The sequence below is a fragment of the Urocitellus parryii genome, chromosome 9, assembly GCF_045843805.1.
Source record: "Urocitellus parryii isolate mUroPar1 chromosome 9, mUroPar1.hap1, whole genome shotgun sequence".
Taxonomy (NCBI): Eukaryota; Metazoa; Chordata; class Mammalia; order Rodentia; family Sciuridae; genus Urocitellus; species Urocitellus parryii.
The window spans coordinates 92,602,007-92,628,856 of record NC_135539.1 but is presented as its reverse complement, the minus strand read 5'-3'; the positions used below and the strand labels follow the sequence as shown (position 1 = coordinate 92,628,856).

At 36.2% G+C, this 26,850-nt stretch overlaps 1 protein-coding gene across 1 annotated transcript in view; it reads left to right on the top strand.

Annotated features, from left to right (window-relative positions):
- The window catches only part of Smyd3 (SET and MYND domain containing 3), a 711,836-nt gene that overhangs the window by 169,427 nt on the left and 515,559 nt on the right, over nt 1-26,850 (top strand). The window contains exons 3-4 of the mRNA XM_026390740.2: nt 25,503-25,610; nt 26,467-26,524. Coding sequence (XP_026246525.1) covers nt 25,503-25,610; nt 26,467-26,524 — 166 coding nt within the window. The remainder of the gene's footprint in view (nt 1-25,502; nt 25,611-26,466; nt 26,525-26,850) is intronic.

Genomic DNA, 26,850 nt, shown 5'->3' with positions numbered 1-26,850 from the left:
TTGCTGATAATGCATCCAGCATCCTTTTATTTTATTTTTGCACACTTATTTAAATTAATTGTAGGATAAATTCTTCCTAGTTATATCAGTTAGTGAAAGGATGTATGCATTTTGAATTTTTAAATATAATGCCAAATTGCCTTCCAAGAGGTTAAATTAATTTATAATGAATACCATTGTTAATATCTTTGAAATTCCTTCAAGGATGTATAATTAACATTCAACATGACCTTTTCTTCAAAACTTATAATTAATCATTTAATATGAAATGTAATCATGCTCTAATGGATTATATCATATTAAAAAGTCTAAGTGGAACTTTTGTGACTGTGTCACAGAACTTGCCCCCACTTTTCACCCATCCTTCTTATTTCTTATTTTGTTGTGTGTATTTGCCTGCATTTGTACATAGGCACCCACATTGAGTTCCTTCCTTCTTTTAATCTAGGTCATGCTTATCTGAGGGATTTTCTGCTATCTTATCTTCTCCTTTGAAAGTAATTTCTTCAGACCACAAACAAAGTGAGCCCCTCTTCCCCTTCTTGTGCATGCTAGGCAAGTTCTCTACCACTGAGTTATATTCCCTCATCCCAAAGTGATCTTACTAGAAAAGAAAAAAAAAAAGGTACAAAAATATCATGGGTTTGAAGTTCTAATGCTAATTCTGCCATTTTCTAGTTAAATTATCTCAGGGAAAACACAAACTCTGTAGGCCTCAGTTTTAAATCTGTGACTGATAAGCAGAGCTAGTACTTATTAGATATCTCCTATGCACCATTTAATTCCATTTAATTTTCTAAGAATCTTATGAGAATTAAGTACTATTACTAAGCTCATTTTACCAATAAGAAAACTAAGGTTAGAGAGGCAAGCAACTTGCCAAATATGCTATAATTTAAAGGCTCTAGAGTTTGGGAAATGATTCTCAGTAGCCCAATTCCAGATTTTTAACTCTTCTTTTAAATATAAATGTTACTCTTGTTTTACTTTTCTGATTAAGTCTAGATTTCCATTATCTGTTGTATTCTTTATTTTTTCTTGGGGTTTCATTTTATTTTGATAAGGATGTACTCTATTCCCAAAGAACATAAAACAAAAATGTTAAAAATAGACATTGAAAAATGTAACACTTATTAATAAAAATAAGGTAGGATATGTTAAAAGTACTGAATTATTTTCACCTCAATTTGTAAACCAAATATTCTGTCAAAGGGAGATCCTAGATTTATGGAAGATCACTAGCGACAACAGTAACAAAAAAGCAAAAAAAGAAATAAACTCATGTTTTTCTACAGAGTAAATTCCAGAAAGACTGTTTTATGGTGGTGTTTTAGCTCTTTTATTCATGCGAAACTCAGCTACTCATTTCTCAGAACTTCAGATTAAGCAGAATACACACAGAACTGACAAATTATCATTTTATTTGACACGAATATTTTAGGTACACTTCCTTTCTAGTCTCAATGACCTAAACATTTATTTTTATTTTTTCCCTGTTTTTATGAATATTTTTCCTCTCGTGCTGCCTTCTCCATTTGTAGTAAAACACTAGGGGTGGGAAAAGGTCATTATCTGATTAGAATGAGTGGAGGGGTTTTGGTAGGTGGCATGTCATTTTGATTCATTATAGTATATATATTTTTACTACATTTATCAGCTGTTTACTATAGTGTCAATAAAAATGTTATCATCAGATATACTGTGGAAGGTAATGGAGAAGTAGTAAGGTGAAATATATGGTATTAGCTAGAGTCTGCTCATGTGTGAGTGTATGCGGGGTGAGTGGTTTTGATGTGTGTAGAGGTTTTGTCAAAAGATTGGCCAAACCATATGCATTTAAACTGCTATATTTATCTCAACCTTAAGATACAGCATTAAACACTGTAATTATTGTGGATAGCTACAAAGTAGTATAGAATTAAACTGACACACTGAACTATGAACAGTAATGAAAAGGAGGCAAAAGCAAGTGGAATGGAAATTGATATTGAGCATGTGAATTTGTAGCATAAAATCTATAATATGTCCACCCCAGGGGAACATAACTTTGGTTCACTAACTTAGCCTTTGATGTGTGGGGCTATGGCTTCAATGAGTTGCCTGAGAGAGGTTTTGTGGGTATTTCAGTCTGTAATGTGTCTTTTGTGCTCATTGTATGGCACCATTGCTGTCAGTATTCACATTTCATTTTTAAACATAAGTAACATAAAGATGTATTTTCATTATAAAAATTAACACCATATATAGTCATACAGAATAAAAAGCAAATCCTTTAGTTTCTTTTCCCACTCCTTTTTTCTGGTGGTAATCTCTTTGTGTCTATTTTGTGAGTTCAGGATACATACCCAACTGTTATGCCATGCTTCATCTGTAGTCTCTTTATGTATGTGTCTGTGTATTAGTCTATCTACAGCTGTGTAGGTACTGCTTCTGATACCGACAAAATATTTTGTTATTAGTGGCTTCATATTTTTTTCCATACCTTATTGTGAGATGTCTGATTTTTACAAGAAAAATCAGTATTATTTGGTATATTCAGATCATCCAGATGATTATGAAATTATAGGGGAGTAGCAGGTTAAGTTTTTCTCTAAAAAAAGTATACTCAAAGTAGAAAATGGCAGCAATATTGATAGCAAGTAAACTAATTTTAGGCAAATTCACCAAGTATTATTTTACCTGTTCTGGATTTAAGTTGACTCTTAATATATATGTTTATTTTTTTTCTTTTGCTTTTTTGTGGTAGTGGGAATTGAACCCAGGGGCACTTTACCACTGAGCCTCATCCCCAGCCTTTTTTATTTTTTATTGTATTTAGAGACAAGGGTTGCTGAGGCTGACCTAAAACTTGTGATCCTCCTACCTCAGTCTACTGAGTTGCTGGGATTACTGGCATGCGCCACTGTGCCCAACTCATATGTACACTTCTAGTTGAATTAATTACTGAACCAAATATACAGTTTATATTCTTTTAAAAAGCACTATATTAGCAGAGAGAGGCTCTTTTTTATGTTGATAATTATGGATCTCTTTAAACATGTGAATCATATTTTTGGTTTACATTTTATGCTTAGTTGTAGAATGATTTGATTCATTTTTGATGAGTAGAAAATTAATCCCACATTAGTAAGCATTTAACAGGGTAATGTAATAAGTTGTTTTCTGGAATAATGTACTCAAAGTGGTGATAATGAGAAAAGCCAAGCCCTTTATTTATTTCATAAATAGCTCTCTGCCAGACTTCAGACTGATAGTGTATACACTGATTTGTATTTCTTGATCCATTTTGACAGTGTCTGTTTAAAAAAAATTTTTTGTAGTTGGACAGCATGTTTTATTTTTTTATTTTTACATGGTGTTGAGGATCAACCCAGTTCCTCACATGTGGAAGGCAAGCGCTCTGCCACTGAACTCAGGCCCAGCACGTCTTTTAACTGGTTCATTTACATCATTGACATTCAAAATGATTATTGATATGGTTACATTAATGTCTATCATGTTTTCTATTTGTTGGCTTTACTCTTTGTTTCTGTTTTTTATTTGTTTATTTATTTTTGTTGTTTGTTTTTCTTTTGCAGTGCTGGGGATTGAACCCAGGGCCTTGTGCATGCAAGGCAAGCACTCTACCAACTGAGCTATATCCCCAACCCCTTTGTTTCTGTTTTTGTCTTTCACTGTTTTTCTGGCTGTATGGTTTTAATTGAACATTTTATTTTATACAATTCCATCTTCTCTCTTTTACTAACATCAGTTATACTTGTTTCTTTTTACTTATATTGGTTATGCCCTGGAGTTTACAACATACATTTACAATGAATCCAAATCTGATTTCAAGTAGTACTTCTACTGCTTCACAGATACCTTAAAATAACAAAATAGAACTGTGGGACAACTAAAAAAGGTATTAAAAATATATAGTGGGAATACCAAAAGGCAAAAAGAGAGAGAATGGAACAGGTGAAATAGCTGAAGCAATAATGATTAAGAATTTCTCCAAATTAATGTCAGCCATCTATGGACTGGGGATATAGCTCAGTTGGTAGAGTGTTTGCCTAGCATGCACAAGGCCCTACATTCAATCTCTACCACCAGGGTGGGGAGGCTGATTTAATGTCAGGCACCTTACCATGAATCCAGAAAATTCAGAGAACAATTAAATTCCCAATTTTACATCCTCCTATCTCTTGTATCATTGCTGGTATTTATTTCACGTATACATAACCATATGTGATCAAAATACATAATTATTATTATTTTGATCAATTAAGAAAACTTAGTGTTTTATCTTCACTTACTTTTTCCAATGCTCCTCCTTTCTTTATGTAATGCCAGCTCCCAGCTTTTATCAGTTTCCTCCTCTGTACAGAATTTTTTTCCCACATTTCTTTCAAGGCAAGTCTACAGGCAATAAATTGCCATTTTGTTGTTTGTCTGAGAAAGTCTTTATTTCTTTGCTTTTGAAGGATAATTTAATAGCGTACAGAATTGGAGATTGGTGAGTTTTTTTTTTCTTTTTTTCCTTTCTTTCTTGTAGCACTTAAAACATTTCACTCTACTTCCTTGCTTACCTGGCTTCTGAAAAGTTTGGTATAATTTTTATATTTGTTCTTCCATAGGTAAGGTGTTTGTTTTAGTATATTCTGTGTTGCTATCAAGGTATTTCTGTGACTAACTGACTTATAAGGAATAGAAATTTATTGACTCCTAGTTATTGAAGCTGGAAAGTTCAATAACAGGTCATCATATAGCCATGGTTTTCTTACTGCATTATCACATGGCAGAAGGACAGAGAAAGAGCAGGTCAAATTCATCCTTTTGTAATGACAGTAATGCTACCTGTGAGGTACAGTCTTCTGGCTCAATCACTTCTTAACTGTCTCACCTCTTTGAACTATTACAATGGCAAGTAAGTTTCAACAAAAATTTTGGAGGGGACAGATGTTCAGAATGTAGCACTATTTATTTCCTTTGACCTCTTTTGAGATTTTTAAAGTCTTTGATTTCCTGTAGTTTGACAATGACAATTATCGTGCAAGTGTTCTCTGACTTTTCTGGATCTGTGGTAAGGTGCCTGACATTATATTTATTAAATTTTTTTTGGTGGTGCTGCGGACTGAACCCAGGTCTTTGTTTATGCTAGGCAAACACTCTACCAACTGAGCTATGTCCCCAGTCCCTGGGTGCCTGACATTAATTAATTTGAAGAAATTCTTAATCATTATTGCTTCAGCTATTTTACCTGTTCCATATTCTCTCTCTCTCTCTCTCTCTCTCTCTCTCTCTCTCTCTCTCTCGCCTTTTGGTATTCCCATTACATATTTCTCATACCTTTTTTAGTTGTCCCACAGTTCTTGGAAATTTTTAAAAAATATTTTTAGTTGTAGATGGACACAATACCTTTGTTTATTTAGTTTTTTTACATGGTGCTGGGGATTGAACCCAGTGCCTCACATGTGCTACCACTGAGCCACAACCATAGCCCTTTTTTTGTTTTTATAAGTCTCTTTTCTCTTTTCCAGTTCTGATGGTTTTTATTGAGATATTCTTAAGCTCCAAGATTCTTCCCCTAAATATGTGAACTTTCCCAGTAAGCCCAACTGAAACATTCTTCATTTCTGTTTTGGCATTTTTTACTAATATTTATTTCTGTATTTTTCTTAGAATTTTCATGTCTTTCCTTAATTTTCATGTCTGTTCTTGTATGCTGTTTTCTTTAACTATTAGAACTCTTAGCATATTGATCTTAGTTGTTTTAAATTTCCAGTCTGATAATTCCACCACCCTTGACATATGTACTATATGTACTATACTAGTACTTATGTTTGCTGTGTCTATTCAAATTTTATTTTTTGCCTTTTAGAATGCCTTGCAATTTTTTCATGATGACGAACCATGATGTACTGACTGAAATGACATGAAATTTGTAAGATATAGAAAATGACAAACTCCAAAATAGTGTAGCTTGGGAAGAGGGAGTGAGGAAAAAACCCAAATATTAATAACATTGATCCTTTCCCAAATACATTCCTTCCAAGTGACAAAGACAATCCCTAGGAAGGAGATATTCATCAAGCCTAAAATGGCAGTCTCTGGGAGGAAGCCAAAACTTTGATCCTTCCCCAAATAAGGGAAAGAGATAAGCCTTGTATGTTGATCTCAGACCCTCCATTCTTCCCCAAGTAAAAACATTACCCAGAAATTTCAAATTCTCACAGCCTGTTTCCTTAGTGTCCAAATTGACACACTCTGTCAATAATTAAGTCACCTCTCTGTGTAGCATATATAAGCACCGATTCCTCCTTTGGCCAGCAGCTCATTTTCCATATGGAAAGTGTGTCCACCAGATGTATGAACTACCACTGAATAAAGGTTTTGCTGATTCCTGAAGTTTGCATTTGGCTCAGTCATTTGTGCTAACACTATTAATAGGTATTTATTAATGTGGTTGGGTGTGGGGATAAGAATGGGTAGGGAGTGTGTTATGGAGTCCAGTAATTAGGTCTTGGTTTTTTGATGAACCTTTGCCTCTGATTGTGAGCTTCACACAACTTGTCAGTTTAGGACTGGCTAGTTTGAATAGTCTCAGAGGATCTTGGACTATGAGGGGTGATTCCTAGATCCCTGTACTTGACCCTGGGGTGATTAAGGCAGAAGACTATTATTTCTTAGGATATTAGGGTCTGATATAAGAGGTGTGACTCTGAATTGTTTAGTTTACATATCAAAGAAATATTGCTGCCTTTAAGAATTGGCTATCCCTGGGGGGAATAGATTCTTGCTATATAGAAAGGTTTTTAAAAATGTATAACATAATATTATATAGAAATAAAAATTAAGTTGATTTTGAACCAATTTGCCATTGTAATTCAATAGTGAAAGGATAGTATTTTCAACAAATTGTGCTGAAAAAAGTCTATGCAAATTATATACATGTAAAACAAATAAATTTTAAAAACTTCTGAATAGATTATAGACTTAAACTTATAGGCTAAGTCTACAAAACTTTTAGAAGAAAACATAGGAGGAAATTTTTGGATATGACATATGTGAAGTTTCATAGGTATATCAAAAAGCACTGAGCATATAAGACAAACTGATAAATTGGAGTTCATCAGAATTAATCCCTCTGTCCTTTGAAAGAAATCATTTTAAATATGGAAAGGTCAACTACAGACTGGGAGAAAATGTTTGAGCTTGCATGTGCATGCTCTGTCATTTCCCCTGCCCCAGGAGCTGGTGTGTCCAGATTGATTGATTGATTTGCAGTACTGGGACTGAACCCAGTGCTGCTTTAACACTGAGCTATATATCCAGTCCTTTTAAAAAAATTATTTTTATAATTTGAGATAGGGTTTTACTAAGTTGCTGAGGCTGGCCTTGAACTTGTACACTGTTGCTTTAGCCTCCTGAGTTGCCAAGATTATAGGTATATGCCATTGCACCTTGCATGTTATCCATAGTTTTGAAAGAACACTTAAAATTCAGTAGTAAGATAATCCAGTAAAATAAGCAAAAGATTTGAATACTTCAAGAAGATATACATTGAAAAATATTCAACACCATTAGTCATTAGAGTAATAAAAATTATAACCATAATGAGATACCACTATATTTTCACTAGAAAACCTGAAAAAAAAAAGAAAAAGATTTACCTTGCCAAGTCCTTGCAAGATTGTGGAACAGCTGGAACCCTCATCCAATGAATTTAAAATGTTACCATTTCTTTGGGCATGTTTGGTAGTTTCTAGTAACCTTTAAGTTTAACTTCTAAGTGACCCAGCAATTCTCCTATGTGTTTACCCAGGAGTTATGAAAGTATATTACCACAAAGAAAGGTTTGCACATTAAGAGTTCAGTGTTCCAAACCTGGAAACAACTGAAATATTACCCCTTAGGTAAACGAACAATAAACAAACACACATGCTATACTATTACTGACCACACACAAAAAGGGGCAACTACTAACGTATGCAGCAACAGGAGTGAATCTCAGAACATTATATTGAGAGAAGGAAGCTAGTTGGGAAGTACTACTACTATTCTGGACTAGATAAAAGTAATCTGTATTGATGGAGACAAGATTACTAGTTGCTGGGAAGGAGGATATAAATATGAAGGGACCCAAGGGAACTTTTGAAGAGTAATGACATATTTTGTATCTTAATTTTGGTGTTGGTTATGTGGATGGATGAAGTATTTTATTGTCATTTAAATTATATCTCAGTAAGTTAAGAAATATTCTCTTATTACAAAGTCATAAAGTATATGTTAATTGCATTTCTTCTTTTTTTTTTTTTTGCTTGTTTGACAATGATCTACTCAAAAATCAATCTGTTATTAAAGAAAATTGTTCTAGGAGGGTAAGAAATGGGAAAGGAAGATCGTATAGGATGCTCCAGCAATGGTCTGCAGTAGAGATTGACTTAACATCAAATTCAACTAGGTTTTCCATTTTAACCTTCCATTGCTTACTCTAAATCACTCCAGTATTACAGAGTTGTTTCAAGACATTTTGGTGTATAGGTTTTTGGTTAGTTCTGTTTTTTTAGGGGTACCCTAGATTGAATTCAGGGGCACTTTACCACTGAGTCACATTCCCAGCCCTATTTTCTGTTTTATTTAGAGACAGGGTTTCACTGAATTACTTAGTGCCTTCCTTTTGCTGAGGCCGGCTTTGAATTTGTGATCCTCATGTCTCAACCTTCAGAGCTGCTGGGATTACAGGCGTGAGCCACCATGTCTGGCAATTGTCTGTTTTTCAGCTACTTTTCAGTGCGATTCTCTGACATAATATGTTTGATTCTAGATCCTTGCTGGGATCCTCCCTGTTAGGTTAGGTCAGAAATGGCTCTGATGGTGGCTACTCTTCTTGATGGGTTCCTCTGCTTCTCTTACCACCTGCCCTCTTACCCCACATTTGGATTTATAGATGAGATTAACCCAACTTCATCCCTTGGTGGCCCTTGTGGTTCACTTTGGGAGTTAAAATCTTGATAATTACTTTAGTGGGGTAAGTGAAATGCATGTGCCACTTCTGCCACGTTCAACTAGAACCTGGTGTTGATAGTTTGATTAACAGGTCACTTTCAAATAAGTTCTAAAGTCTATAGAATAAATAACTTATTTTGCCCTCCTGCTAAAATATATCAATTAAGTCAAGCCATGTTTATATGATTTCTTAGTAGATCAGAGTGGCGAACTTTCTTTAAAGGGCAGTATGAGAAATATTTTGGGCTTGTGGGCCATAGGATTTCTGTCATAACTGTTTAACTCTACTGTAGCATGAAAAGAATGAATGTAACGAATGAGTGTGGTTATAGTGCAATACAATTTTACAAAGAGTTGGCAGGATGTATTTGATTTGTAGGCTGCAATTTGCTGAACCCCAACTGGATGATGATTGACTTCTTTAAAGGAACTCATGTTATTATTGCCTCATATTCTGTGGTTCCTCAATTAGCCAATGGACTGTATTTTCTCTTTTCTAAAAAGTCATAATCAGTTCTTGTTTTTTTTTTTAATCTTCGTGTTCTATGATCATTCCTGTGTCTCTTTCCTTTATATTCAACTCCATGTCTAATTTGAATAAAGCCAGTGGGAAGGCACTCTTGTTCTATATATGATACAGTGTGCAGTAAGCTTTTAAGTGATAGGTCTAATGTCTATCACTGAATCTCTAGTGTGCTCTAAGGAGATTTTATGCAAGATTTTAATCAATACCTGTCAATCAGTTATAGCTGTTAGACAACCTGCTTAGCCTTCCAGTGTTCTTTTTCCAGATTCCAGCTTTTCAGATCTTCATGCATCTGACAACCTGTAATTCAATATTGGACTACTTATGAAACATAAAAGAGAGGTATGATTTGTTTGCTCTCAGTAGTCTGTAAATGAATAGAAGATTTTCAGGTTTCTTTTTGTCTGCAAGTTGCATGGCAACTTCACTATCCTACGTTTTGACCATAGGAAAAACTCTTGTAGATGATGGTGAGTAGAGTGAATCATGAACATGTAATAAAAAATTATCATGTCTGTATTTCAAAAGATGTTCAGTTTATTGATGATTATGTGAGCTGACTCAAAATAATTTTCTTTTCTACATATTTTAAAACTGGTTCTACCTTCCTAATGACCTAAAATCTGAGGAAAATACTATTCTGTACTTCTACTATGAAGCCTAACTTGGGCAGGTCTCAAGAATATTATCATGTTAATCAAAATATCATTTGTTTATACCATTTGTTTGGAATGGATATCACAGAATCATAGGATTTTAATCAATGAAAAGCTGCCTTTGAAATCTTTGAATCCAATCCTCTTATAGAGTAAATACCAGATAAACTTTGGTCATGACTCAGATGTATTTTATCCAGATTGTGTCAATATATGATGATCTCTCCCAACACTTTATTCCACATGACAATGAGTTGTCCTGAAATGAATGTCTACCTCAACCAAAATACAGTGTTCAATAGCATTTAAATCGGTTATTAAGTAGTAGTATATAGTTACTTAGTATCTAAAGAGAAGAGGAAAATACTACAATAATAGTCAAAACTGTTATTTTGTATAGGAAAAAATAAATAAATTGATTTTTTTCCTTTCTATTGTAACATTAGATCTTTCCTTTTATAATCAATCAATAGCCTATAAGATTGGTCTATAAAAAGAGTTTTTAGGGATTTTTCTTTCATGTCTTCTTTGGGATGGCCTTAATTTCTAATAATCAATGATAATATATAGTAAATTTTATCTCCTAACTGGTACTGGTTTTATAATAAATCATAGGATATTCATGGAACACCTGTTCACATGTAAATTATACTCATTAAGGAAAACCATATACATTTTGAGTTGAGTTTTGTACATGGTGAGAGATAGGGGTTTAATTTCATTTTTTTGAATATGGATTTCCAGTTTTCTCAGCACCATTTGTTGAAGAGGCTATCTTTTCTGCAATGCATGTCTTTGGTGCCTTTGTCTAATATAATTGTAATTTTGTGGGTTAGTCTCCTCTACTCTGTACCATTGGTCTACCAGTCTGTTTTTGTGTCAATACCATGCTGTTTTTGTTACTGTTGCTCTGCAGTATAGTTCAAAGTCTAGTATAATGGTGCCACCTGCTTCACTCTTCCTGCTAAGGATTACTTTAGCTATTCTGGGTCTCTTATTTCTCCAGATGAATTTCATGACTGCCTTTTCTATTTCTATGAGGAATGTCATAGGGATTTTGATCAGAATTGTATTAAATCTGATTAGGGCTTTTGGAAATATGGTCCTTTTGATAATATTAATTCTGTCTATCCAAGTGCGAGGTAGATTCTTTCATCTTGTAAGGTATTATTTGATTTCTTTCTTTACGCTTCTATAGTTTTCATTGTATAGATCTTTCACCTCTTTTGTTAAGTTGATTCCCAGGTATCTTATTTTATTTTAATTTTTTAGGATATTGTTAATGGGATAGTTTTCCTCATTTGCTTCTCAGAGGATTTGTCACTGATATACAGAAATGCCTTTGATTTATGGTTGTTGATTTTATATCCTGCTACTTTGCTGAATTCACTTACTAATTCTAAAAGATTTCTGGTGGAGTTTTTTGGGTCTTTTAGGTATAGAATCATATCATCAGCCAATAGAGCTAATTTAAGTTTATATATATATATATATATATATATATATATATATATATCCCTTTAATTTCTTTTGTCTAATTGCTCTGGCCAGTGTTTCAAGAACTATGTTGAATAGAAGTGGTGAAAGAGGGCATCCCTGTCTTGTTCCAGATTTTAGAGGGAATGCCTTCAGTTTTTCTTCATTTAGAATGATATTGGCCTGAGGCTTAGCATAGATAGCCTTTATGATATTGGGATATGTTCCTGTTATCCCTAGTTTTTCTAGTGTTTTGAACATAAAGGGGTGCTGTATTTTGTCAAATGCTTTTTCTGTGTCTATCAAGATGATCATATGATTCTTATCTTTAAGTCTATTGATGTGATGAATTACATTTATTGATTTCCATATGGTGAACCAAACTTGCATCCCTGGGATGGATTCCACTTGATTATGGTGCACAATCTTTTTGACATATTTTTGTATTCGATTTGCCAGAATTTTATTGAGAATTTTTGCATCTATGTTCATTAGAGATATTGGTCTGAAGTTTTCTTTCTTTGAAGTGTCTTTATCTTGTTTTGGAATCATAGAATGGATTTGGAGGTGCTCACTCTTTTTCTATTTCCTGAAATAAATTGAAGAGTATTGGTATTAGTTCTTCTTTAAAGGTCTTGTAGAACTCGGCTGTGTATCCATCCGGTCCTGGGCTTTTCTTGGTTGGTAGTCTTTTGATAATTTCTAATTATCCTCTGTATTTCTGTAGTGTCTGTTGTGATATTACCCTTTTCATCATGTATGCTGGTAATTTGAATTCTCCCTCTTTTTCTCTTCATTAGCATGGATAATGGTCTCTCAATTTTATTTATTTTTTTCAAAGAACCAACTTTTAGTTTTGTCAATTTTTAAAATTTGTTTCTTGTTTCAATTTCATTGATTTCCACTCTAATTTTAATTTTTTCCTGCCTTCTACTGCTTTTGCTGCGGATTTGTTCTTCTTTTTCTAAGGCTTTGAGATGTACGTGAGGTCATTTATTTGTTGACTTTTTCTTCTTTTAAGGAATGAGTTCCATGCAATGAATTTTCCTCTTAGTACTGCTTTCATAGTGTCCCAGAGATTTCGATATGTCTGTGTTCTCATTTACCTCTAAGAATTTTTTAATCTCCTCCTTGATGTCTTCTGTAACCCATTGTTCATTCAATAGCATATTGTTCAGTCTCCAGGTGATGAAGAAATATTTATTTTTTATTTTGTTGTTAATTGCCGCAGTCTGGCTGGGCACAAATCACGAGCCACTGAAGCAAGAACAGACTTTATTTTTTTACTGCAAGAAAAAAACCTCACACACGCTCCTGGGGAATCCTCCCGAAAGCCACGAGGCTCCTGCAGGAACTACCCGCCGGAAATATCTCCCCGGGAAATCCCTCCTCCTGCACTTCGCCAACCAATGGGAACTCCCGGGGAATCCTGTGAGAACTAAAAATAGCGCGAGAACTCAAAAGTAGTGGCAGAGGCGGATATTAACGCCTTGCCTGTCAATCAATACTGTTGGCAAAATGTCAGGGGCCATACAGACTCGGCTGTGGCTCTCAGCAGTTAATTTCTAATTTCATTCCATTATGATCTGATAAAATGCATGGTAGTATCTCCACTTTATTGTATTTGCTAAGAGTTGCTTTGTGGCATAGTATATGGTCTATTTTCCAGAAGCATCCATGTGCTGCTGAGAAGAAAGTCTATCTACTTGATGCTGGTTGAAATATTCTATATATGTTTGTTAAGTCTAAGTTATTAATTGTGTTTTTGAGCTCTATAGTTTCTTTTTTTTTTAAAGAGAGAGTGAGAGAGGGGAGAGAGAGAGAATTTTTAATATTTATTTTTTAGTTCTCGGCCGGCACAACATCTTTGTTGGTATGTGGTGCTGAGGATCGAACCCGGGCCGCACGCATGCCAGGCGAGCGCGCTACTGCTTGAGCCACATCCCCAGCCCAGAGCTCTATAGTTTCTTTATTCAACTTTTGTTTGGGAGAACTATCCAGTGGTGAGAGAGGTGTGTTAAAGTCACCCACGATTATTGTGTTGAGGTCAATTTGACTCTTGAACTTGAGAAGGGTTTGTTTGATAAACATAGCTGGACCTTTGGGGCATATATATTTATGATTGTTATGTCTTGTTGGTGTGTGGTTCCCTTGAGCAGTATGTAATGTCCATCTTTATCCCTTTTGATTAGCTTTGGCTTGAAGTCTACTTTATTTGATATGAGTATGGAAACCCCTGCTTGCTTCCGTAGTCCATTTGAGAGGTATGATTTTTCCCAACCTTTCACCTTCAGTCTGTGTATGTCTTTTCCTATCAGATGAGTTTCCTGTAGGCATCATATTGTTAGATTTTTTCCTTAATCCAATCTGCTAGCCTATGTCTTTTGATTGGTGAGATTAAGCCATTAACATTTAGGGTTACTATTGAGACATGGTTTGTATTTACAACCATATTTGTTTATTTTTGTTATTTAACTTGACTTGGTTTTCCTCTTTGATTAGTTTTTCCTTTAGTGTACTACCTCCCTCTGTTGGTTTTCATTGTTGTTTTTCATTTCTTCTTCATGAAATATTTTGCCAAGGATGTTTTTCAGTGCCGGTTTTATAGCTACAGATTCTTTTAATTTGTTTATTGTGGAAGATTTTTGTTTCATCTTCAAATCTGAAGTTTAATTTTGCTTGATACAAGATTCTTGGTTTGCACCCATTATCTTTCAAAGTTTAACATATGTTGTTCCAGATCTTCTGACTTTCAGGGTCTGTGTTGAAAATCTGCTGTTATCCTAATTGGCTTACCCTATATGTTATCTGATTCCTTTCTCTTGTGGCTTTTAAAATTCTCTCCTTATTCTGTATGTTGGGCATGTTCATTATAATGTGTCTTGGTGTGGATCTGTTGTGATTTTGCACTTTTGGCGTCCTGTAGGCTTCTTGGATTTGGATTCCCATTGCATTCTTCATATCTGGAAAGTTCTGATACTATTTCATTGAATAGATTGCTCATTCCTTTGGTTTGGTCCTCTATGCCTTCCTCTACCCAATAACTCTTAAATTTGGTCTTTTTTTAAATTTAAATTTTATTTTATTTTTTTATTGGTTGTTCAAAACATTACAAAGCTCATGACATATCATCTTTCATATATTTGACTCAAGTGGGTTATGAACTCCCATTTTTACCCCAAATACAAATTGCAGAATCACATCAGTTACACATTCACATTTTTACATAATGGCATATTAGTGACTGTTGTATTCTGCTACCTTTCCTATCCCCTACTATCCCTCCTCCCCTACCCTCCCATCTTCCCTCTCTACCTAATCTGCTGTTGTTTAATTCTCTCCCTTGTTTTCCCCCCGCTTTCCCCTCACAACCTCTTATACGTAATTTTGTGTAACATTGAGGGTTTCCTACCATTTCCATACGATTTCCCTTCTCTCTCCCTTTCTCTCCCCCCACTTCTCTCTATTTAATGTTAATCTTTTCCTCATGCTCTTCCTCCCTGTTCTGTTCTTAGTTGCTCTCTTTATATTAAAGAAGACATTTGGCATTTGTTTTTTAAGGATTGGCTAGCTTCACTTAGCATAATCTGCTCTAATGCCATCCATTTCCCTGCAAATTCCATGATTTTGTCATTTTTTAGTGCTGCGTAATACTCCATTGTGTATAATTGCCACTTTTTTTTATCCATTCATCTATTGAAGGGCATCTAGGTTGGTTCCACAGTCTAGCTATTGTGAATTGTGCTGCTATGATCATTGATGTGGCAGTATCCCTATAGTACGCTGTTTTAAGATCCTCAGGGAATAGTCTGAGAAGGGCGGATAGCTGGGTCAAATGGTGGATCCATTCCCAGCTTTCCCAGGAATCTCCATACTGCTTTCCAAATTGGCCTCACCAATTTGCAGTCCCACCAGCAATGTACAAGTGTACCCTTTTCCCCACATCCTCGCCAGCACTTATTGTTGTTTGACTTCATAATGGCTGCCAATCTTACTGGAGTAAGATGGTATCTTAGTGTGATTTTGATTTGCATTTCTCTGACTGCTAGAGATGGTGAGCATTTTTTTCATGTACTTGTTGATTGATTGTATGTCCTCCTCTGAGAAGTGTCTGTTCAGGTCCTTGGCCCATTTGTTGATTGGGTTATTTGTTATCTTATTGTTTAATTTTTTGAGTTCTTTGTATATTCTGGATATTAGGGCTCTATCTGAAGTGTAAGGGGTAAAAATTTGTTCCCAGGATGTAGGCTCTCTATTTACCTCTCTTATTGTTTCTCTTGCTGAGAAAAAACTTTTTAGTTTAAGTAAGTTCCATTTGTTTATTCTTGTTATTAACTCTTGGGCTATGGGCGTCCTATTAAGGAATTTGGAGCCCGACCCCACAATATGTAGATCGGAGCCAACTTTTTCTTCTATCAGGCGCAGACTCTCTGATTTGATATCAAGCTCTTTGATCCATTTTGAGTTAACTTTTGTGCACGGCGAGAGAAAGGGGTTCAGCTTCATTTTGTTGCATATGGATTTCCAGTTTTCCCAACACCATTTGTTGAAGATGCTATCCTTCCTCCATTGCATGCTTTTAGCCCCTTTATCAAATATAAGAAAGTTGTAATTTTGTGGATTAGTCTCTGTGTCCTCTATTCTGTACCATTGGTCCACCTGCCTGTTTTGGTACCAGTACCATGCTGTTTTTGTTACTATTGCTCTGTAATATAGTTTGAAATCTGGTATCGCTATACCTCCAGATTCACACTTCCTGCTTAGAATTGCTTTTGCTATTCTGGGTCTTTTGTTTTTTCATATGAATTTCATGATTGCTTTATCTATTTCTTCAAGAAATGCCATTGGGACTTTGATTGGCATCGCATTAAACCTGTAGAGAACTTTGGGTAATATTGCCATTTTGATGATGTTAGTTCTGCCTATCCATGAACAGGGTACATTTTTCCATCTTCTAAGATCTTCTATCTCTCTCTTTAGGGTTCTGTAGTTTTCATTGTATAAATCTTTCACTTCTTTTGTTAGGTTGATTCCCAAGTATCTTATTTTCTTTGAGGATATTGTGAATGGAGTGGTTTTCCTCATTTCCATTTCAGAAGTTTTGTTGCTGATATAGAGGAATGATTTTGTGTGTTGATTTTATATCCTGCCACTTTGCTGAATTCATTTATTAACTCTAGCAGTTTCTTTGTAGACCCTTTTGGGTCTGTTAGATATATTATCATATTATCCACAAATAGTGATAATTTGAGTTCTTCTTTTCCTATTTTTATGCCTTTAATTTCTTTTGTCTGACTAATTGCTCTGGCTAGTATTTCAAGAACTAAATTGAATAGAAGTGGTGAGAGAGGGCATCCCTGTCTTGTTCCAGATTTTAGAGGGAATGCCTTCAATTTGTCTCCATTTAGGATGATGCTAGCCTTAGGTTTAGCATATATAGATTTTACAATGTTGAGGTAAGTTCCTGTTATCCCTAGTTTTTCTAGTGTTTTGAACATAAAGGGATGCTGTACTTTGTCAAATTCTTTTACTGCATCTATCGAGATGATCATATGGTTCTTATGTTTAAGTCTATTGATGTGGTGAATAGCATTTATTGATTTCCATACACTGAACCAGCCTTGCATCCCAGGGATGAATCCTACTTGATCATGGTGCACAATTTGTTTGATATGCTTTTGTATTTGATTCACCAGGATTTTATTGAGAATTTTTGCATCCAAGTTCATTAGAGATATTGGTCTGTAGTTTTCTTTCTTTGAAGTGTCTTTGTCTGGTTTTGGGATCAGGGTGATATTGGCCTCATAGAATGAATTTGGAAGAGCTCCTTCTTTTTCTATTTCTTGAAATAGCTTGAATAGTATTGGTAGTAATTCTTCTTTGAAGGTTTTGTAAAACTCCGCTGTCTGTATACCCATCCGATCCAGGGCTTTTCTTGGTTGGTAGTCTTTTGATGGCTTTCTATTTCTTTCTTTGTTATTGGTCTGTTTAAATTGTGTGTGTCTTCCTGACTCAATCTAGGCATATCGTATGACTTAAGAAATTTATCGATATCTTCACTATATTCTATTTTATTGAAATGTAGCGTTTCAAAATACTTTCTAATTATCATCTGTATTTCTGTAGTGTCTGTTGTGATATTGCCTTTTTCATCCCGTATTTTAGTAATTTGAGTTCTCTCTCTTCTTCTCTTCGTTAGCATGGCTAAGGGCCTGTCGATCTTATTTATTTTTTCAAAGAACCAACTTTTAGTTTTATCAATTTTTTCAATGGTTGTTTTTGTTTCAATTTTGTTGATTTCTGCTCTGATTTTAATTATTTCTTGTCTTCTACTACATTTGCTGTTGTTTTGCTCTTCCTTTTCTAGTTTTTTGAGGCGTAGTGTGAGTTCATTTATTTGTTGGTTTTTTCTTTTTTTGAGGAAAGAACTCCAGGAAATGAATTTCCCTCTTAAAACTGCTTTCATTGTGTCTCATAGATTCCGGTATGTTGTGTCTGTATTGTCATTTATCTCTAAGAATTTTTTTATTTCCTCCTTTATGTCTTCTGTAACGCATTGATCATTCAGTAACATATTGTTCAGTTTCCAGGTGATGCAGGATTTTTCCTTCCTTCTTTTATCATTGATTTCCAGTTTCATTCCATTATGATCAGATATGGTGCATGGTATTATCTCCACACCTTTATATTTACTAAGAGTTGCCCTATGGCATAATATATGGTCTATCTTTGAGTAGGATCCATGTGCTGCTGAGAAGAACGTGTATCCACTTGATGATGGTTGATATATTCTATATATGTCAGTTAAGTGTAGGTTATTGATTGTGTTATTGAGTTCTATAGTTTCTTTGTTCAGCTTTTGTCTAGCGGATCTGTTCAATGGTGAGAGCGGTGTGTTGAAGTCACTCATAATTATTGTGTTGTGGTCTATTTCACTCTTGAACTTGAGAGTTTGTTTTATGAATGTTGCAGCACCATTGTTTGGTGCATACAAATTGATAATTGTTATGTCTTGTTGGTGGATGGTTCCTTTTAATAGTATATAATGTCCTTCTTCATCCCTTTTGATTAACTTAGGTTTGAAGTTGATTTTATATGAGTATGGCCACTCCTGCTTGCTTCTGAGGGCCATGTGAGTGGTATGATTTTTCCCAACCTTTCACCTTCAGCCTGTGTATGTCTTTTCCTATCATATGAGTCTCCTGAAGGCAGCATATTGTTGGATTTGTTTTTTTCATCCAGATTACTAGCCTATGTCTCTTGATTGGTGAATTTAGGCCATTAACATTTAAGGTTACAATTGAAATATGGTTTGTACTTACAGTTATGTTTATTTATTTATTTATTTTAGTTTGGCTAGTTTTTACTTTTTGGTTATTTTTCTCCCCCTTTACTGAAATACCTCCCACTGTTAGTTTTGGGCGCTGTTTTTCAATTCCTCTTCTTGTAGTATTTTGCTCAAAATGCTTTGCAGTGCTGGTTTTCTGGCTGCAAATTCTTTTAGCTTTTGTTTATCGTGAAATATTTTAATTTCATTGTCAAATCTGAAGCTCAGTTTTGCTGGATACAGTATTCTTGGTTGGAATCCAGTATTTTTCAGCGTTTGAAATACATTGTTCCAGGATCTTTCCGCTTTCAAAGTCTGTGATGAAAAATCAGTCATTAACCTAATTGGTTAACCCCTGAATGTAATCTGCCTCCTTTCTCTCGTAGCTTTTAATATTCTCTCCTTGTTCTGTATGTTGTCTATCTTCATAATTATATGTCTTGGAGTTGTTCTATTATGGTTTTGAATGTTTGGGGTCCTGTAGGCTTCCAGGATTTGGCAATCCATTCCATCTTTCATCTCTGGGAAGTTTTCTAGAATTATTTCATTTAATAGGTTGTCCATTTTTTTGGTTTGAACCTCTGTATCTTCTTCTATCCCGATGACTCTCACGTTTGTTTTTTTTATGACATCCCATATCTCTTGAGTAGATTGCTCGTGAGATTTAAGCATCCTTTCTGTGTTGACTATATTCTTTTTACGTTGATAAACTTTGTCTTCATTATCTGATGTTCTGACTTCTACTTGATCTAGTCTATTTGTAATATTCTCGGTTGAGTTTTTAGTTTGGTTTATAGTTTCCTGCATTTCTAGGATTACTGTTTGATTTTTTTAAAAAATCTCTATCTCCTAGTAAAGCTCGTTGTTTGCCATTTGAATTTGTTTTTTTTAATTCGTTTTCAAAATATACTTTCATTGCTTGGATTTGCTGTCTCATGTATTCTCTAGTATTCCGTTCCATCTGAGTTAGGTATGCCTTGAGTTCTTTCCCTATCCCTGTTTCTAATGCTTCTAGGTCCTACTGTAGATTTAAGTTGTCCTGCATTGTTTGTAATCCTTTTTTCCCTTGTTTTTTCATGTTGTTCACGTTACTTTCTAGCTCTGTTTGATTGCTATGTTTCTGCCCTCTCCTATAAGTTTGTTTTGGTTTTGTATATCTCTGTTGTCTCTCCTTTGTGGTGGTAGACTATGCCTGCTAAAGTTGATTCCGCTGGGAAGGAATTCCATCGGCCGAACTCCGGTGACGTCACCTCTCAGCTATGGCGGGCCCCGGGCTCCTTGCCGGGGTGTCTGAAGGGAAGGGTGGGACTGGTCTGTCTCTGGTTGGTTTCAGCTCCCGGTTGGCTACTTCATGAAGGCCTGGCTATAGACCTATTCCTAAAGTCTCTGCGCTGTACCTGCTGGGCTGCACCTCGGGGTCTAGCTGCGCGGTCGCAGGTGGGCGGGCCGTCTCCAGCCTACCAGTCACGGGGGCTGCAGGCGGTCGCATTCGGGCGGGCGGTCTCCAGCCGCCCAGTCACTCGGGCAGCGGGCGGGTGATCGCTTGCCAGCGGGTGGGTGGTCTCTAGCCACCCAGTCCAGAGGGCCTGGCCTCTCGTCCCCTGGCTTCTCTTGCTAGCCCGGCCTTCCCCTGTGTGATGCCTCTTGGCAGTTCAAACTGTACTCTGGGACTGCAGTTTGCTGGTTGTGGAGGGTGGCTATTGAAATCCGGCACCCTATTATTTTGATTTTTTTCCGCTTGCTCCTCCCCCTGAGCTGGCGAGACAGGTTTCGTTTTCGCCGCTGATGGGAGGGGGAGTTGAAGGTCAGGTGCCTCTACATTTCCCCGTGTCTCTATGCAGGCTCATTCTGATAATCCCTCCCGCAGAAAGCCTGGGAGAGAATTTATGCAAATTCCCCGCTGTATGGGAGATGGGCTGAGTAACACACACCTGTTTTATTGTTGCAATCTGTCGGAAAGTGGCGGTGGTGACGTCAGCTCTCCAAGATGGTGGCCGCTGGCTTCCTTGGTGGACTTTCCGTTGTGGGGCATCGAACTGGACCACTTCCTTCCCCATCTCAAACCCCAAACTCAGGCTGGAGCTCAGTGAGGGCACAGCTGGCAGGACTCCACAGAATCCGTGGCACCGTTTCTCTTTGCTTGCTTGTCGCTTCTCGGTGGTGCCCCGCCGTCTGTAGCCGTGGGGCGGGCTGCGTGGCAGATGGCGGATCAGTCAGCCTGGATCTCCGCTCGCACAGTCGGCTCACGTTTGATACTCAATAACTGGTTCTTGGTGATGGAAATCCTTCCTCTAGGTTTCGGTGCACCCCAATTTTGCTGTAAATTCCTAACAAGATAGCTTTTTGGCATTCTAACTTGTTATTCACCTGCGCAGTGACCTGGTACACGGGGTGTGATGCACTCTGTTTGAGGCCATCTTCCATTATCTGTGAAACTCCAAAACCGGTTCCAGCAGCCCTCCACCACACAGATAGGGGCCCCACCCTAAGAGCCTCCCTCAGGTGGCAAGATAGCCAAATTTGGTCTTTTTATGCTATCCCATATTTCCTGAATGTTCTGCTTGTAGTTTCGCTGTGCTGTCTATGTTCTTTTCAAGATGTTATATTTTATCTTCGTTGTCTGATGTCCTGTCTTCTAAGTGGTCTACTCTGTTGGTGATGCTCTCATTTGAGTTTCTAATTTGGTTTATTTTTTCATTCATTTCAAGGATTTTTTTTTCTCCCTGTTGAGGTGACCTTTTGCTTCTTAGATTTGTTTATGTAGCTCATTGTCGAAGTGATCTTTCACTGCTTGTATTTGTTCTCTTATGTCTTCTTTGAGATCCCAAAACATTTTAATCATGTATATCCTGAAATCTTTCTCTGTCGTTTTTTTCTTCTGTAGCTGTCAATATTTCTAATGATGTGTTGTCTTGATTTGTTTGTGGTACTTTATTCCCTTGTATTTTCATGTTGCTCACATTTCTTTCTTTCCAGCTCTGTGGGACTGGTGTGTTATTGTTTTTACCCTACAGATTTGTAGTGCTCTTGTATGGTTCCAAGATCCCTCCTTTGTGGTGAAGGACAATATTAATAGAACCCAATATCAACAGTACATCACCTATGAACAAATTATTGTTATTAAGAAATTTATAGTTAATCTCAATGTCCAGAAATGTTGGATTCAATTATTATTTAAAATATAATTAGTAGTTTCATAAAAGGTGTACAGTTTTGGTGGCGGACAGTGAACTGGGGATCGGGCATAGGATGATATGCTAAGAGGGAAAGATGTAAGGGTATGGGCTTAACATAACTTAGGAAATTTGAAGGAGAATTCTAATGAAGAGTGTGCATAGCAGGGGAATAGACAGGAGGTAATTTGGGGTAGACAAGTACGTTGGAGGACAGTAGAGTTAAACAAAAAAAACAAACACACATATGTATTTAGAAAATTACAGGATGTTAAAATAGTAAAATTTGGAGGGTGAAAGAAGAAGAAAGGAGAAGGAAAGAAGGAAAGAAAGAGAAAAAAGAGAAAGAAGAAAAAAAGAAAAAGAGGGGCTTATGCAATTCCTCTATATGATATTATTCAGGTGACTCAGTTCTCAAATATCTATTTCACGTAAAGTTCTCGGTTTCACATATGTTGGGGTTGTGAGGGCCAGAGGATAGAAGGGTAGAGGAGAAAGGAGAAGGATAAGATGAAAAAAAAATACTCTTAGACTTCCATTTCCTTCTTGCTTCTCATCTCTTCCAGTAGGTGGAGTTGTCTGTTTTAAGCTGGAGTCTGTCTTCAGGGTGGTGTATGTAACCAGCGTGAGAAGACTTGAGCCCCAGTATTGTCTCCCTCTCTTGTCTGGAGCTTCCCCTATCCTGATCTCTCTGTTTTGCTCCAGGTTTTAGACCCCTTTCCTCTCTTGCTTATCAGGTCCCAATTGCTGGATCTGTCATCCTCAGGCTTGCACTGCGCTCCCATTCAACTGAGAGTAGTTTTTGTGCTGGGTAGTCACTGTGCCAAGTTATTGCAGCTGGTGCGGGGCAGATTATTATGAAGTTGGAAACCAGGTACCTGTTCAAATGGAGATCCTCACTGATAGCCACGTCCACCAAAAAATTGGGAAAAAGGTTTTCCAAGATGGAGTTGGTATGCTTCCAGCACTGGGGTGTCTGGTGAGGTGGGGGGAGCTGGGCTGGCCATGTGCTGGGGCTAGATTGCAGCCATGTGGTCTGCGTGGGAGTGGATCACAGCTGATTAGGTGATTCTGCCACACTTCTTGCTATGCCGCTTGAGAGCTGTGTGCGCGCAAGAACTTTGGGCTTTGGGTCTGGAGTGCAGAGTCTTACTGGAACACAGAGACTCTGATTTCTTTGCAGGTGGTCACAGCTCTGATGGTTTCTGTGAAAATCGGCTGTAGAGGGGTCCTGTTGCACACTCTGAGATGTTGTATTCTGCTTAGGTGATACCTTGTGGAGACACCGCCTGACTGCTTTCTTGGTTTCATTCCTCAGAGCAGCTAGAAATGGTATCTTCTATATTCTACCATCTTGGATACCCTAAGGTGGAGGTTTTAAAAAAGGAGTTATCAGTTTCTACTATATTTGGGACTGGGGTTGATTAAAATCTGTTCTTAATTATTATTATTTTTTGTCTCAAATTACCTGTGCTTTATTTTGTTGAGGGTGATTATTGTTCAGCTGGATGTGTACTCAGGCATTTGAATAAATCTGAAGGTGCCTTCTCAGTGATTTGTTGGTACTTTGTGTTTTTTTCCTGCCCACACAGTTTGTCCATTAAGAGGTTCTTTCAGGTCTTACAACTTTCATAACCAAATGAAATCTCTTCTAGAAAAGTTATGGTTCTCTCTTCAGTCTGTTTCTTGTCAGTGTAAAGAACCATGAATTTGTTTAACCTATTCTCAAAGACCAGATGAAGGAAAGTAAGTACATAGGTATATATGAGTTGGTATATAATAACCTAACTTTCCAAAAAATGGCAATGGCAATCATGAGAACCTGAGTTAAACAATTTATACAGATTGCTTTAATGAATAATTTTTTAGGACTTTTAATAAGTTAAACTCATTTTGCTAAGTAGAGTCTGCATGATTTTTGTGTGTTTAAAACAGAATGAAACTGGGCTGGGGTTGTGGCTCAGCAGTAGAGCGCTCACCTAGCACATGTGAGGCACTGGGTTGCATCCTCAGCACCACATAAAAATAAAAAAATAAATTAAAGATATTGTGGCTAACTACAACTAATGAAAAGTATTTAAAAAAACCACAATGAAGCCATATATTTTGACATGTTGGTAATTTTTTATTACTAATCCTAATAATTACTAATTAGTAGCCCCATGAACAACAAACATTTTCTTTCACAGAGTTATATTTTGATATTAAGTCTTTAAGTGACTTAAAAGGCCATTATAGGTGTAAAATCTTATTCTAGAGTATTGTGAAAGACATTCTTCAGTATGTTGATTCTGATTCTTGGAGTGCATTTCTCCTGTGTTTAATGCTTTGTAAAGCAATGTGTTTTTCTTTTCTGTCCGATGAGAATGATATAATCCATTATGCTTTCTCTTTTGCCTTGCATGTAAGGCAACTCAAATAACGTAGTGGTGATTACTTAACTCTCATGTTTAGTGTACTAGGGAGTTTCACTCTTCCCTTTTCTGTTTAGCTTATTTGGTAGTTAGGTCCTGGTTCTTGAGCCATACCTTCTTCATCTTAAATATAAAGATAATATCTTCTGTTTGGATTACTGTGAAAATCAAATGACATGTCTTTTTGTATGCTTAGCCAAGCAGCTAGTACATTTTAGAGTGCTAAGTAAATTCTAGAAGATTTTTCTCCTCACCAATAATTTTAGCATTTTGCTTATGTTTTTATAAACTTAACTTCTTGCTTTTGTTTATATTGATGCAGCTTAGTCTTGTTTGAAGTGAGTGAAATATAAATTCTGAAAAGAAAGATTAAAGAGCAGGTTAAGAGGATTGCCATAGTGGAAGCAAGGCAGCCATGATTAGAGATGACAAAGAAGTGATAAACCTCTTGTAAACAATGTTTTCAAAACTTAGGTTCCTAGAAGTTCTAACCTATTTTGATCTTCCTAAACCATGTGTTTTATTTTTTAAAGTGGAGTGATATTTTCTTTTGTATTCAAAATGACTGCCTATTATTGAATCCCTTTTAGTCAGCTAAATGACTATCTTATATATTATTAAGTAAGCCACAATGGTTCTTTCTCTGGAGTCTGCCACATAGGTAATGACCAGAGGGCAAATTAAAGGACAGAGATAAGGTTGAGGCACTTTGGCACTTTGTGGTTCATTCCAAGCAATGCCCATGCTTGGTAATGTCATACTTGGCAAAGACTAAATCCTGAATCCTTGGCAGTGTTTGAATATTGCTTTTATTTTCTATTTTGCAATTGCATTTTGGCTGTTGAAATTAAATTAATGTTGGTGATTCTCAACATTCAAAATCAGTGTAAATGAAAGTTAAATTGTATGTTTCTGATGTGCTCTCCATTCTTACCTTCACAGAAAAAAGCTTGGCAGGACCACAAGCGGGAATGCAAATGCCTTAAAAGCTGCAAACCTAGATATCCTCCTGACTCTGTGCGACTTCTTGGTCGAGTTGTCTTCAAACTTGTGAGTGTTTACTTGTAAAAGACACTTGAGTTTTACTTTACCAGAAGCTTTTGCAGTTGCATTTATTATTCATATTTTAGACTGACATTGAACCCATGTTAAGGTACAGAGTAAATTATTGCAGGTAGTATCTTAAGATACTCCTATTAGTCAAGGAATTGTGGCAGTGAAGAAGTGCAGAGCCCTCTTTAAAATCCCTATGATCTCCTGGGAATAGAAGTGTGGGATCCTAAATTTGGGGTATAAGATGTTAGCAATTAATATTTGTTATGTTGCCTTTGTCATTTTCCTGCTGTGAGCTAATGTACAGGACATATATGTCCTTTTTGGTTGCCTTTTCCGGTGAGATATAAATTAGATGATAATTAATATAAAATTGAAGGGTGCTTTTGTCTTTTTGTGTAGCTAGGATTTATTGAAATAGTTTTTTCAGCCCCTTTTCATACAGTGCCAGTTAGTAGAATTTGTGAAATTCTCTTCTAAAGAAGCCTTCTAGTTTGTTTGGCTAGGCTTTTGCATGAATATCTTTCCCAAATTACTATAGGCTCCAGCTCTGTTCTTTCCTTTGTTTATTGATTTTTTTTGCCACTCTAAAATTTATAGAGCTTTGAGAATATAAAAAGAGGTTTGCATTTGACGATTAAACTGGTAGGTGAAGCTACAGGTTAGATTTTCTTTTAAAGTTGTTCCAGATTAGGTAAATCAGCTGTCAAAAATGATAAAGAGAAAGAATTTATATATATAAGAAATAGCCTTTTGGTAGACTTTCATTTAAATATGTAAAGGTATTCAAACCCATTCCTTCATGTATTGGAGTGCTTCAGATTATTTTTGGTTTCCCCCCTTTCCTTCACAGATGGAAGAAACTCCCTCAGAATCCGAGAAACTTTACTCATTTTATGATCTGGAATCAAGTAAGTGATTGCCTATCATCATCTTAAAAAAAGGAAAAAAATGTCTATCATTTGTTTGCTGAGCTGGTGAAGTGCTTTGCTGATGGATTGACTGATTGTGAACCCAGGGCATCACTCATACTGAGCACATGCTCTACCTCTGACCTGCACCCCTCCCCAGCCCCCAAACTGCTTTATTTTCAAGTTTGTTTTTCTGTCTCCTTATTATGTGAAACAAACCTAACAAAGGTTTTTGTTTTTATAAATAACTGACTCATTAGTTTATTTAATTTATTTCATGGCAGTTTGGGCCTTGCAGAAGTTTATGAAGTACTATAAAGATGTCT